Source organism: Rhinoraja longicauda, chromosome 33, assembly GCF_053455715.1.
Source record: "Rhinoraja longicauda isolate Sanriku21f chromosome 33, sRhiLon1.1, whole genome shotgun sequence".
Classification (NCBI taxonomy): Eukaryota; Metazoa; Chordata; class Chondrichthyes; order Rajiformes; family Arhynchobatidae; genus Rhinoraja; species Rhinoraja longicauda.
In genome coordinates this window covers 19,806,354-19,821,130 of record NC_135985.1, presented here as the reverse complement: position 1 = coordinate 19,821,130, position 14,777 = coordinate 19,806,354, and the positions used below count along the sequence as shown (strand labels likewise).

The following is a 14,777-nucleotide window of genomic DNA, read 5'->3' as shown; positions in this document are numbered from 1 at the left end:
TGTCAATGTACAAAGAATATCGAAAATAATGGATTTACAAATCTAAGTTGGCTTGCCGAAGGCTCTCAGGGTCTAGAAATTGCCAATAACGCGAGAATATAGAATACATTACACCTTATAACAGTGTGTCCTTCATCCCGACATTGTCACCAGTTGAGTTCGTTACAATTCTGCAAAGATCTAGAGCTTTAGCGCTGACAATTACTTCAATGTTTTTCTTAAATAGAGGGCACATTCAATTTAACAAATATTATGCAGCAAGATAAAATACCTGGGGTGGAGAACTGGTTTACATTGCAGGATCTTGTTTTGTCAAAGACTGTAGAAACAGTACAACCTTTGGGCACCATCCAGTCATTTTGCTTTGTGCTTTTGTCCCTTTTCTCCGTGGCTTCATATACTTCGGCATGTGGAGGCTTCTCAGTGAGGTTTTTACTGTAATGACTTAGCCCATATTGTGCTATCTGAATAGGGTAGAAATAACCTTGCGGTCCCCACTGTGTGGACAAAGGAACACCTACAGGAGAGAAAAGAATGATTAGGTTTAGTACTGAGAACATCAAGGATATTAAACAACTTATTAAAACAGTTAAGTCAAAATCGAGTAAATCGATTCTACATTAAGTTTTTCAATACACTTTGTTTACTCAAAAATCAAAAGCAAGCCAACATTAATTTAAGAGCCTAATAAAATGCAAGTTCACCATTACTGGTGTCAATTAGCCATTGAGCAAGTACTTTTAGACACCAATATCACCAGGCCATCCATAACGAGTAAGCACCTTCAACCAACTCAGCCTCTATTTATTTCTTATTCCCAGAGCTGAAAAATATGAGCCCCACAATTCAAATTTTCTACTAGCAGAGCAAAAATAATAGCTTATTACAGAATGCACATGTATCAACCCAAGATGCCAAGTAATTATTACCATTTTTATCCTAAATTTAGTTTTGGCAATTAAATGCAGTTAATGTGCATTCGGTTTTACAGGCAAACTGTGGAATCATATGCATATGGTTTATCAGTGCTCTATTCGTATAATTTTGTATTATAATGATGAGTTTATTCCATATTTGACTAATGTGATTACAAAGAACATTAATACCATTACTTGAATGAAAAGTGTGTCAATGTGATTTCCTTCAAGAATTAAGATTATAAATGGAACTCATAACTTCCTTGGTTTCAGTACATTACAATTAACTTTAAATTGCACTTTCAGATGAAATAGGAGATTCAGAAAAAAATTAGTACAACATAGTAAGACTGGATTTTTGTAAATATTTTCAGATATCCCAACATATTTCAAAGACAAAGACTGCTGCAATGATAATACAAAGTATCCCCCCCCCCCCCACAAGGGTCTCGTCCCAAAACGTCACCATTCCTTCTCTCCAGAGATGCTGCTTGTCCCGCTGAGTTACTCCAGCATTTTGTGTCTACCTTCGATTTAAACCAGCATCTGTGGTTCTTTCCTACACATGGTATCCCGCCCCACCCCAAAATAATGGCTAGGCCAAGTATTTGTTTCAAGGCACACAAAACCATGTGGGCAAGACAAGATGATAGATTGCCCTCAAGACTATGAGTTGAATATACCATGTCAGCAGCAATGATTAAATATCCTTCTAACCCAGTGAGCTTAAATTCCAACACATTATCAATCAATGTCATATTTGGGCTTTAAAAAAAATGTGAATGCTAATGAACTTCTACTTGTGTTTTGTCACGCAAAGACATATTATTGTTTTATTGACACCTTACTGGGTTAATTGGATTAAGTTGGTAATTATTTACACAAAAAACAAGGATCGCAATGCACAGTGACAAATTACAAATGGCGGAACTAATATGGGTTACTAATACATTTTATGGAATATTAAAAGTTGCTTAAGTTATCTAGATACCTTAAAGAAACTTCATGATAGCATTAGAAGTGAATTCAATGGAACAGAATGCTGTATGTTCATAAAGAGGTAGGTGCAATGAGCAAAAGTAATGACTGTGGCAGATCAACTTTACAGCTATATTCTAAACAAAACATTTGGCTGGCGGCTCAAACTATGTGCACCTATCATGAAAGCATCTCTCTAAAGTTGTCCAGTCCTTTCTTGATTCAAAAACACAACAAATTGCTGAGGAATCCTGCATATTCTCCAAACTAATATTTCCAAACAATAATTGTGACGTGCACAGCTTTGCATTCTGTTTTCATTTGGTACAGAGCAATCTATTGTTTTGAGAATACTACAGAAATTGATCTACAATAACAAAAGACAAGATTCTATTAAAGAGGGGAATAACTTTCCCCAATCTTCACATTTCATTTGCTTTATCGTTGAGAAAAGGCAAGATCTTTGCCCATTACTTCTTGACAAATGCAATCATTTTCAATTAGTAAAGGAAATCTATAAAATGTGTTCTATATCAGCCACTGTATCATGGCAATAGACATAATCCAAAGAAGTACAGACCATTTCCATAGTAACTACTTGTACAAAGGTGATGCTGGACACTCATCTGCCAACTTCAGTTTAACAGCAAGAAGGTATTGAAAGAAGCAATTACATTTTTCTAACACTCTGAAACAAAAAAACGTTACTGAAATCATCAAAATTTGGAAAGCTACTTTGAAGTTATTTCATGATGGAAAATAGGTTAATATTAATTTAATAATTTAATTATACAGTGAAGCTATTTTCGATCATGTTCAAGACTTTAAATCAAATTAAATCAAGCTATATGCAAGAAGTCAAATTCTAAGGCAGATATGGACAATCCAGTTAAAATAGGAAAAATAATTGAGTTTTGATTTCTCGGAACCTCTAACAGATGACCTAAAATGCTCATTAAATCTTTCAGAAAGGAATCCAAAGTACAAAAGCCCTACAATTACAAAATAGCAATATTCCAATACCCAGAAAGACTGAATTCCAATACAGAATATCCGAGATATGTTATTTCATTATAATAAATTAATTTGGACAGAATTCTTGCTGGAGTCTCAATGCCCATTTGATTGTTTCTTTACCAGAAAGATTTTTCCTTCAGATGGGAAGTGCGCTCATGGCCCACGAATTAAGTACCACAGAATAACTGCAGCGTATAAGATGCTATTCAGCCCGTTGAGCCAGTGCCAGCTTTCTATATGGGAATCAATTATAGTCCTGTTCCATGAGTCTTTTGCCATAACTCTGCATTCCCCTCCCCTCACCCCCCCCCCCCTTTCAAATATTTAAACAATTTATTTTCCAAAGCCATGATTGAATGCTCTTCCGCTGAATGTTTAGGCAGTGATATTCCATATTTTAACAACTCCTGACATGGAACAATCTAACAATTTTTGCATTTCCTTGGCGAATCTTAAACCTTTACCTTTCTTCTAAAATTATTTAATTACTTAATCTTTTTGGGTATTTTAGTCAAGTGCAGAGATATTATTTTAGATAAGCACACTTAAGGCACTACATAAATCAAAGTTGTTGCTGTTTTTAATTGAAGGTTTAATATTACGAGTCAATAGTGGTTGAATTTTTAGTTCAACAAATCTCATTGGAATTGCATATTTTCTCATCAGCAATGAGAATACATCCAATATGCAATAAAACTTAACTGTCACAAATTTGCCTTCCTTACTAAGGTTATAATTCATTCTTCTGCAATAAAATAACAGTTATGTTAATATGATGAGGAACACTGCATGATTTTTACCATTAAGATTGTTAAGATTGAATGAATAATGAATATAAACACGCTTCAATTCGTTCTAGCTTTAATTCAAGAGCATTTAAGCCAATGCTTAGTTATCCTAAACAGACAGTTGATTTGTTTTGGAGTCAAAATTCTATTTAGACTTGCAAAATCAAGAATGTACCGTGGTGACTTTGGAATAGAATGCTGGGCTCCATCGCTCAGCTTTCTCAGAAGGTTGGATCTCAATAAAACAAACATGAGCCATTTAGTCCTCAAACAGTGAGATAGCAAAGTGAACCTCAGTTTTTCAAATACTGTTGACTTGTGGAGCGAGTTCAACCCACAAGGACCAAAATGGAATTTAAATGTAGTACATGAATAAGAAATTATAACCAAATGGATAACCAAATTAGATATCATACAGAAAAGATGCTGTCCAGAATGCAGAGTTGAAAAGTCTACTTGCAGGCAAGCAGAAAAGTCCCAAAAAATTGCTGTCTTGAAATTTATCAGACTTCATGCGATACACAACTTAAATATTCTGGGTCAGATGCACCAGATATCTAATACTGATAATAAGGTTAATAGTGAAAAACTTATTTTTTCTTTAAAAAGCTGACAATCATTTAAAATACTTCAGAATTTCTTTTTCATTCAATCTCCTTTTAGATAACACGTGGCTGTCAAAAGGGAATTAGCTGCTGGAGTGATGACGAGGAAGAGGGGCAAGAATGGTGAGTGAAAACAATTAGAAGTTTTATTTTTCAATAAAATGTAATTTATAATGGAAAATTACTGGAGTTCAGTTACTTCCTGGGTTGCAATTCTCTTATTGGCATGTGGAAGTGCTTGAACACACCTTGAAGCAATGGGAGTTGGCTTTTGTTTTGAATACAATTAATTTATGGTGCATGGCCAGCACTTTTTGCCCATTCCTAAATGCCCTTCAGATAGTGAGGTGTGAATCGCCTTCTTGAAGTGCTGTTTTTCAGGTGGAGATGCTACTTTTAGGTTTCCAGAATTCAGACCTCGTGACAATAAGTGGAAGATATACTGCAACTGAATAAAATGCAATTTGGGGAAGAACTTACAGGTGGTGGGATCCCATGATCTTGGTGATCTGGTGCTACAAGTCACAGATTTGGGAGTTAGAAGGCTAACTCATAAATTCTAGGAGCAGAAATAGGCCATTCGGCCCCATTCGGCCCAGTCTACTCTGCCATTCATTCATGTTTGATCTATCTTTCCCTCTCAACCCCATTCTCCTCAGACACCTTTACATAAACAGATACATAGACAATAGGTGCAGTAGGCCATTTGGCCCTTCGAGCCAGCACCGCCAATGTGATCATGGCTGATCATCCACAATCAGTACCCCATTCCTGCCTTCTCCCCATATCCCTCGATTCCGCTAGCCCTAAGAGTATCTAACTCTCTTTTGAATGTATCCAGTGAATCTGACGCCACTGCCTTCTGTGGCAGCGAATCCACAAATTCACAACCCTCTGGGTGAAGAAGTTTTTCCTCATCTCAGTTTCAAAATGGCCTACCCCTTATTCTTAAACTGTGGCCCCTGGTTCTGGACTCCAACATAGGGAACATGTTTCCTGCATCTAGCGTGTCCAATTCCTTAATAATTTTACCTGTTAATATAATCCCCTCTCTTCCTTCTAAATTCCAGTGAATACTTGCTTCACTAATCAAGAATCTGTCAATCTCCATCTTAATAAATATCCATTGACTTGGACAATTATGACAAAGCATTTATACTAATTTCACCAGATCAAGAAAGGATCAAATGCAAAATAGATGGCAGGTAAAGACTGTATAATGAAATAAGACATTTTTTGATAAGGTCAGGATCAAAGAACTGGAAAGGAGTTAGAGATGATGAAAACCATTCTCTTTGTGTTTCACTATCAGATCAAAAGCAGAGATATGCAGCAACCATCTGGATTTCAACCTAAACTAGACAAATGTCAAAGAGGCAGGGCAGTCTGAGCGCAAATGGCATCTACAAGGACATTCTGACCAGGAACAAAATGCATAAAGGCTACTTTTTCCTGTGTAATCCTAATTTGCAGTTACAATATTATTTATCCTATCATGAACTTTGGTTGCTGAAAATATCAAAACTAAAGTCTGGAATGCTAAAGGGTAAATGACACTGAATTCACAGTGGGGGAAATGGGCTTCACGATCTCCAATTAATTCCCAAAACACCAATGTGGTATCAAGTAGTAGGAAAAAACCCCAACTTGATTTATTAATTTGCTATAAAAGCAGTGACCTTCATAATGCTTTGGACATTACAAGGAATAACCCATTTATAAAATCAGTTACATTCCAATTCATTATTATCAACTGGTCTATATTAAAAAAGTTTTGTCAATAAAAATGCTATATTCAAAATGTGGTTGGAACACAAAATGTGTTGTGCTCTTTAGAAAATTTCACAAATATCAATGCAAGCAGACAAATATCAATGCAAACAAAGTAGCCATTGTCAAGATTTAACCTAATTTAGAATTCAGGATGAGACCCTCCACAAATTTAGAGAATTCATGGCATTTTAAAACATCCAAAAGTAAAGTACGAAGTGTGTTGGAATCAATTCATCCTGTTGGAGTGTTTTATCCAATTGCTAAACTTTGCCTTTCAGCATAAAATTGTGTTGTAAAATGGTTGAACTTTCAAATTACTGGAATCCATCCCTATTTATCTACTAGACAGCTTAAGCTAAGTACGCAGAGCAGTGAAAAGAATAAATGAAACTCTCTGTTCATGATCAAACCAGTCATTTATCTTCAATGGAAGAAGCACACAGCACTATTTCAATGCACAACTGCACAAACATCATCCAGCTTGGCACTAAGGAGCACTTTCAAAAGTCTCCATACATTGGCGCTTGCTTGGTTAACTGTGCAGCGTTGGAGAAAGAAATATCATCATGTGAGGATAACCCTCTTAACAGTGCATTATATGAAAATAATATTATTACATTTTTATCTGTTGTTTTCCTGGAGAATATTGATGGAGATGGAAGTATTTTTTCCAGAGCACCGATCCAATTTGTATTTAGAGACGATATTTTAATCTGAGGAACATACCTCAGAGAGCACCTGCCAAACATCCTTAAAATATTCAGTGTTAGTCTTTAGAATTCCAATTTAAGATCACAAACATCAGAACTGAAAGACGATTTGTGCCAATTGAGCCAAGCTGACATCTGGTTACATACAGGATGGTTTAAAATCTATAGGTTGTAAATAGATGAGACCACGAGAGAGTAAAAACATAGGTGAATTTAGAAAACAAAAAAGACAACATACATCATTTAGGATTTTAAAAGGTCACGATGCAGTGTAAATGATAATGTCAACTACACTAACCATGTTCAACCATTACCAAAAGATCAGCATTAGATTGCATTGGTCTTATTTCTGCCGATTTGGAACCATGAACTAAAAATTGTTGAGTTGTCATTGGAGAGGACAGTTTGCTTAATATAACAATTTCTCCTGCACTATCCTTCTATTCATTTTAACTCCAGTGAAAGAGGGATTCTGTTGAAACAGTCTTTTTAAAAACAACTTGGTGTGTAATTTATGTAAAATTGTGTTTTTGTGCTTAGTCTGAGACACTGCACCAAGCACAATTTTTCATTGTACCTGTACCTCACCATACTTGTGCTCATGACAATAAACCCACTTGACAGTTGGCATGTCTCTTCATCAAGATTAAATTCCGAATGCAAGATTTATAACAAAGTACATCTTGGATTGACTTACTCGCCAGCTCCCAATAAAATCTCAGTGGATGAATTTGAGAAAGATAACCCAACAATATCATCTAAAAAATGATATCCTCAGATTTTAGATTTACAAACAAGTTCAAAACATGACTATCTCTTGATCAGTAAGCACATACCTTCTGAACATGAGTAGTTTTGCTATTTTACTAAACAGAGATTTTCCCTCCAATTCTATAGAGACTCTCACAATATTTAAGTATCCAGATTATCATTTGAATCACTGGACATCAAAGATTAAAGACCAAGATGGAGGTAGATAGGATAGTCAAATACTGGATGTACATAGTCGTTTATAGGCTGTTGGCTTATTTCAATGCTGCGACTATTAAAAATTAAATATTTAATAAAGATTGGCTTATAAAAGTCCTAAGCATTTTTACATGGAACCCATGATGCCAATTTCTTTAAAAGAGAACGTTCATATTTTCTAATAAAGGCAGATGAGTTTTCTCTGAGGTGCCACAGAGCGAGTAACAAATTTTAAGCAAAGTGATAAGACATTAGGCAAATCTGAAGTTGCAGACTCAATCATATTAGCTCCTTAGAAATGGTTCCTCAGTAGGCTTCGAGAGAACATATAACGTAATATAGTTTAACTGCATTGAATATTTTTTAATCCAGGCCAAAAAAATGACAAATATGAAGTGACAATTTTCTAGCTCTTCGCTACTTAACATTCATGTTTACATTAGGTATTGACTAGGTAAAGAAAATCTCATTTCCATTTTAAAAGCAAGTACTTCACAGCGGTTGTCATCCGCTCGTTATAATTCTGTGAGCATTCACAATTCAATTCATTTACTCCACCTACTGCTCCATAACCTAATCATTGCATTCCACGTCATTGAAATGGGGGAAAAACACAGCCATTAAACAATGCTGAGTAATATTCTACCCAACTTAATCAGTATAATACTCTGAAAAACACAGAGGGCCACACACTGAGTGCTCTTTGTAACAATGGAATCAAAAGATTGCAATAAATAAATTAAACAAAAATCCAATTGTCTTTTCCTTTTAACTCATTCTATAATTATCTACTCAATAAAACCTGCGACGAGTTTCTTGTACCATGCACATAAAATGTTGCAAATTTAACTGCACAAAAATTAACAAATTAAATGAAACACATCGTTGTCTCTTGAATTAGTTCAATATTTGAAAAATTGCAACTGCTCAATTGTGGGACTCATGAGGTAAGTTAATCAACTCTAAACTCTTATTGAACTATTTTAGGATCAAAACAGGTTTGTGATGTGCCAGAATTCAATCCTAGACCCAAAAGCATAGAAACCTGGAACAGATGTGATATCAATGATAAGAACACAAGTCAGAGGTGGGGGTTATTCAGTCCCATGAGTCTGTTCTGCCATTCAACATAATAGATGATTTTCCTGTCCTATCCCCACATTCTCCTAATATGTAAAAATCTAGTCATTTGTTTTAAATGAAGTGACGACTGAGCCTCTATTGCACCAAGGTTGAGAATTCCAAAGATTCACCAGTATTTGCGAGAACATATATCTTATTTCCAGCCTAAATGGCCAACTCTTACTTTGAGATCATGGTATCCAGTTCTAAATTCTTCACCCAGTGGAAACACCCTCCCAGCATCTACAGTTAACCATTAAGAATTTTAAATGTATTAACTAGCTGCGTGTGGACCCGTTGGGCCCAAAACTCTCCTGCTGGCCCGGCAACCCTCTGTGAAAACCTCTCCTGCGGCCAGCAGCAGGAGAACTCACCTCACTTCCCCCCCCCCATTGGCCGCCACTCCCGTCACTCGTGCAGGTCCTGCACCCCTCCGAGCTGCAACCCTCCACCAACTGCGGTGGCCATCTTACGTAAGTATTAAAGTTTAAAAAGTGACTTTTAAATCTCTCCTGTGGGCCCGGCAACCCTCCATGCAAACCTCTCCTGCGGGCACGGCAAACCCCGTTGGGTGCAAGGCAACCCTCCCCCAACTGAAGATCCGTGGACCCGTTGCTGGCCAAGCAATTTATTTGGTGGGGGAATAAGACAAATTCTGGAAATATTTGTTGGTTAATACTTGGAAAGAAAATACGACCAAATTACATGTTTGAGGCCCCTCAATACAGTCAATTATATCTACTTGTTTCCTATCTTTACACAGCTGCCATTACACATTAGCAACCAAAATACATGTGTAACTGGACAGGAATTGGCTAGGGGTATTTTTCAGGAGCTCTTGCTGAGTGTAATTTACTAGAAATTCATTTGGGTATTAGATTAATGCCCCAATATTAGCAGGATGCAGATCAAGAGGCAAGGTGGTCTTATCCTGCTACTCTGGCGAGATGGTACACATGGACCTTATTTATGTTCCATGGGTCCCAACGTCAAGTAGATATGGTCTGCACTGAAAATAAAGGCATTGGCCAGCTGTTTTGATCAACTGCTGCGTACAAAAAGCTAAGAAATAGATCTTGTTGCCTTCCAGTTGGGACAACTTATGTAAACATAACTAACCAGCATTTAAGCAGGATTACAATGAGCCAATATATTAGGTCAACTGCTGTACCAATACTAATTATTTTACAGTTTACATGTTATTTATTGAGATGTCAGAATTTACACAAAGGTAAAGTTGAACATAATGACTGATCTTAGGGTCAGTTGGACATTGTTAATGATAAAAAATTATTCTGAACAGAACTGTGTCAGGATCCATCTTTGCACAGTGGTGTTGATTAATCTCAGCTGGTTGGACATTGTAACTCCTACAGTTGGTTCAGTACTCTTGGGTCAATAGGTATCTAGAAACTTCCCTGAAAGGGCGTACAAAAAGATGAGTAGAAGGCTGGTGCCTGCTAGTCAGTGAAGGTTTCCTAAACTTTGGCCAACACCCAAAGCTCACGTGAAATAATAATCATTTGGATCAGGGGTTGGCAATCACAAACCTGACCAGTGAGAATCTAGAATACATTGTCAAGGGAAGGAAGGAACTCTCACAACAATTAAGATGCAAGTAGATAAGCAATTAACAAGGTATAGAAGACCACAGACCAAACCGAAGTAAATTGAGCAGACAAAATGTGTAGGGAGGAACTGCAGATGCTGGTTTACACTGAAGATAGACACAAAATGCTGGAGCAACTCAGTGGGACAGGCAGCATCTCTGGAGGATGGGTGACGTTTCAGGTCAAGACCCTAGTATAGATAAGTACAATGGTCAGCATAGACATGGTGGCTCAAATGCCTGCCTCCGTGCTGTAAGACTTTATAGCAAAGGACTTAATTTTCCTCTTTTGTTTTCTAAGTTAAAAACAAAGATGGTCAAGGCTGAGAGCTAGGTGATTTGATTCATCAAAATGAATGCAAAAACCCACAAACTTTAGTATGAAAAATGAATTTCCTTCCAGTCAGATGAATCCTTTTATCATAATATTTGATGGAGGATTTCATGCTTGAAGAACTTTACCTAATACAACGGGAAATGTTGGTTAGCTTTCAAATCAAATTCTGATTTTATCAAAATATATCAATCGTCAGAAAATATTGTACTCCATTCTGGGCGATCTGTGGGCATCATTGCAAATGGTGCAGAAATTGGTTCCATTATTTTTTTTCCCTTGAAAATACCCGACTTCACTTGAAAGAGATAAAAAGCACTTTCAAATATCCTGAAGTTTTGAGATAAATTTTTAAAATAAACCATATAACACAAATCATTAAGTGTTCCAAACATGTTCAGTGTCTGTAATCCAATAAAATAAATGCTCATGTCTCATGTGATCATTTCAAGTTTCACAATTAGCCAGATATACAATTTAGTAAAATATAGCCTGATCATACTTCTTTATATTGTGGGTGTCCCACCAATATACAAAATTGAAACTCTGGAGCTAAATTCACAATTAGCACGTAGTAATTTTAAAAGGCCATAAAAGTATGGCGTTTATTATTTCACTTGGGGTTCTGTGCATACTTATACCATTTCAGAATAGAGACAATTGAATGGGCTTCTGCGTTTTATTTAATTGAAATGTTTTGAAATTAAAGCACTTTAATAGATCGCACTTGCCCTCAAATTTATAGTTTGCCCTCAAAAAAAAATGTGCATGAATCTGTTGAACTATTTTGTTGGTAACTTAAAGCACAGAAATAGCGCCTCTCAGTATGGCGAGCAATCACATTAATACATAAACTCCTCTACTTGTAAGCACAGGAAAACTGCTGTCAAAAATGGTTGAGTTACCTTTGGGATGCGGGAAAAATGTTAACAGGTAAATTTCTAAAGCAAAACCTACCTTCAATACCACTGATGCACTTCACACGATCACGGACTTCCACATTGTAGCCTTCAAATGACATGAACACCCCATCTGACCGGTAAGTACCCCGGGGGGTGTATACTTTTGAATAACTGTGAGAAAACTCAAACCGTTCGTAACCATCATACTGGGCAATCTTTCCATAAACCTCAAAATATTTCTCAATCCAGCTGAAGGGCAGATAAAATTCATTGCCTTCCTTCCTGCCTTTTATTGTGTAGTCATCATTTATTAAACAATCCATTTCTTCATATTTAATACTCAGTTTATTGGCATTGTTGTTCAGAATACTGGCAACAGGAGGGGCCCTCTGCTGTTCCTGATGGGATGCATCTGCAGATGGCTGTTTTGCTGCAGGCTTTCCCCCTCTTAAAAGGATAGCCAGATCGTTGTCGTCTTCAGAGTCAAATTCTCTCTTTTCCAATACTCCTTTTCCAACCAGGTTCTCCAGGTGACCGAGATGCTTTGGAAAATGAATTGCTTTGTCACTCGAGCATTTGTTCCACAAAAGTACAGTGACCAGTGTAAATAGAGCACAGATGATAATCAAGGTCTTGTAGTTCACTCGAGCTACCAAGCAACGCATATTCACATCATACCTATATATAGAAAAAAATCAAAATACACCAGATTAAAAATAATGACCATTTATAATTTTATGTTCAACATTTAAAAAAAAGTTTAAACTATTAAACCGGAATTTCAGTTTACAAGTCATGGTCTAATAATCACCGAAATTTAGACTATATTACCTTAAAATACATGTATAAACTTTACCTTTACATTGATGCAATGCACAAAAACAGATGTCAAGGTCTTTGTACTCAACATCAATCTACTGGGCATAAAATAAATCAGCATTATGCCAAAGCCAATGGTAAAAGCCAAAAAAGGTGTGTGACAGGTCTCAAGAATTACTTCTATCTCTTATGCCCTTATGACCCAAGTTGAAATCTTATTGTTTCTTTACTCGATGACTGGGTAAATATTGCAACTTGTGCACAAGGCTATAGTTGTTGCTGTCAGGACCTGGAATATTCGTTCCACTTCAAGTGTTCACAATTAAACATAACATTACCGAAATTACCCGTAAAGTCTCGCTAGTTTGCCCAAAGATGCGCCTCAATAGTTTAACTTCAATCCCACCCCACCCACTTTACAGCATTCTAAAAAGTTGCAAAATTCAATAGAATAAACAAGCGTAATTATGGATCATTTGAACTGTATCATTTTCACTAAGTTTTGATCAGTCACAATTTCCAGATTGCCAGGATTTAAAAACTACATTTACATGATACATAGTGTAGCTAGATAAATGGTTGTGTACATGCAGGTAATTATAAAGATTATTTTTCTAGGATTATATTCTACATCTGCAAGTATTTTCCACAGTACTTGGGTTTGGTCCTGAAGAATTGCAGGGTTATGGAATCTGAGTAGTTCTTTTCACAGATTGAATTGGCTCGTATCATGAAGTTGAGGGTTCTATGATTTTGGATCCATATCTCAGCTACTTTCCATTCAATCTAGAATGTTAGCACGCTTCTTCCTCAGAACACAAACCATGCAAATTAAACAACACATGCGGAATCTTCAAATACGTGAACAATTTGAATTACAAAAGCAAGAATTTGAACCGTTTCTGTTCACCACGATAAAAGCTTATAATTATTTTCGTAAGACACTGAGTTAATCATATACAAATCCCTGCATGAAAACAGATGAAATCTTGATAGAAAACATCAAAAACTACTTCAGAAGAAATGGATTAACAATCTATTCTATTTAATCTATATATACTGAAAATTGATAGGAGCCTTCAGAATTGATCAAACATTTTCTGTTGTGAAGAGTTAGTGAAATAGATCTTCAATATATTAAGGATCAAAATTTTGTTTTACAAGCAGGCAAACAGGGAACTTCTAATTTGGTCAGCAATCTACACCAAATTAAAGTAGGAAAATAACTGCAGATGCTGGTACAAATTGAAGGTATCACAAAATGCTGGAATAACTCAGCAGGTCAGGCAGCATCTCAGGAGAGAAGGAATGGATGATGTTTCGGGTTGAGACCCTTCAGTCTGAAGAAGGGTCTCGACCCGAAACGTCACCCATTCCTTCTCTCCTGAGATGCTGCCTGATCTGCTGAGTTACTCCAGCATTTTGTGATATCTACGCCAAATTAAATCTCAGTACGCAATTCATCAAGGATGTCACTATTGCATTCAAAGTCCCAGGCTAAGTGGTAAGAAATAATTCTGATTGTTTCATAAAGGAAATGTAGCAAGTTTTTCTGACATTGGAAAGGAGAAGAAAACAGGATCAAACAAGCAATAAAGCATTGTGCAAGCAAATACATGGCGCACAAATGGCAACTTGTGCAAGGTGTTTACAGGCAGTCTGAAAGAATTGAATGCTCTGCAAAAATAGAGGACAGAAAAAGTTTCAAATTGTACTTTATATTAATAATACAATTGAAGGTGTAAGCAAGGGCCACTCAAGCATGCCCCACCATTCAACAAGATTATTACTAATTTGCGCAAGACCTAATTTCCTTTCTTGTGCTAGTTTCCTGTAGTCCTCATTTCTCTTTCTAAAATGGGTCTACTTCCATTTAAACCCCCCTAAATAGTCCAGCCTCCAAACCGTCGGGGATGAAGAATTCCAGAGACTGACTACCTTAGAATGGAGGAACCAAGGGCAGCAAGGAGCACCAAAAGCACAGGAAGGGTTCAGACCTTGACTTAAAGGCAGAATAGTTAAAAAAGACATATTGACCTGCTCAGAGTTTCAATCCAAATGTGGAACACAACTCACAGCCTGTGCGAGGTCACGGGACAACAGTTTTTTGTTTCATTTCCTTAATTTATTCCGGTTGGTCAATAGCTCAAATCAGTGTGTAACAATACGAGTACGTGCTAAGATTTCTTAAACCTAAGTTAACATTGCAATTGGAACAATAAACTGCAGACGCT

At 36.6% G+C, this 14,777-nt stretch overlaps 1 protein-coding gene across 4 annotated transcripts in view; it reads right to left on the bottom strand.

Annotated features, from left to right (window-relative positions):
• LOC144609156 (D-glucuronyl C5-epimerase-like) overlaps nt 1-14,777 on the bottom strand; it is a 97,881-nt gene that overhangs the window by 4,777 nt on the left and 78,327 nt on the right. For all 4 annotated transcript variants that reach the window (XM_078427585.1, XM_078427583.1, XM_078427582.1 and 1 more), the window contains exons 2-3: nt 11,780-12,402; nt 272-517 (exon numbers count right to left, since the gene is read on the bottom strand). In XM_078427585.1, the coding sequence (XP_078283711.1) occupies nt 272-517; nt 11,780-12,389 (856 nt within the window). In that variant the 5' untranslated portion in view covers nt 12,390-12,402. The remainder of the gene's footprint in view (nt 1-271; nt 518-11,779; nt 12,403-14,777) is intronic.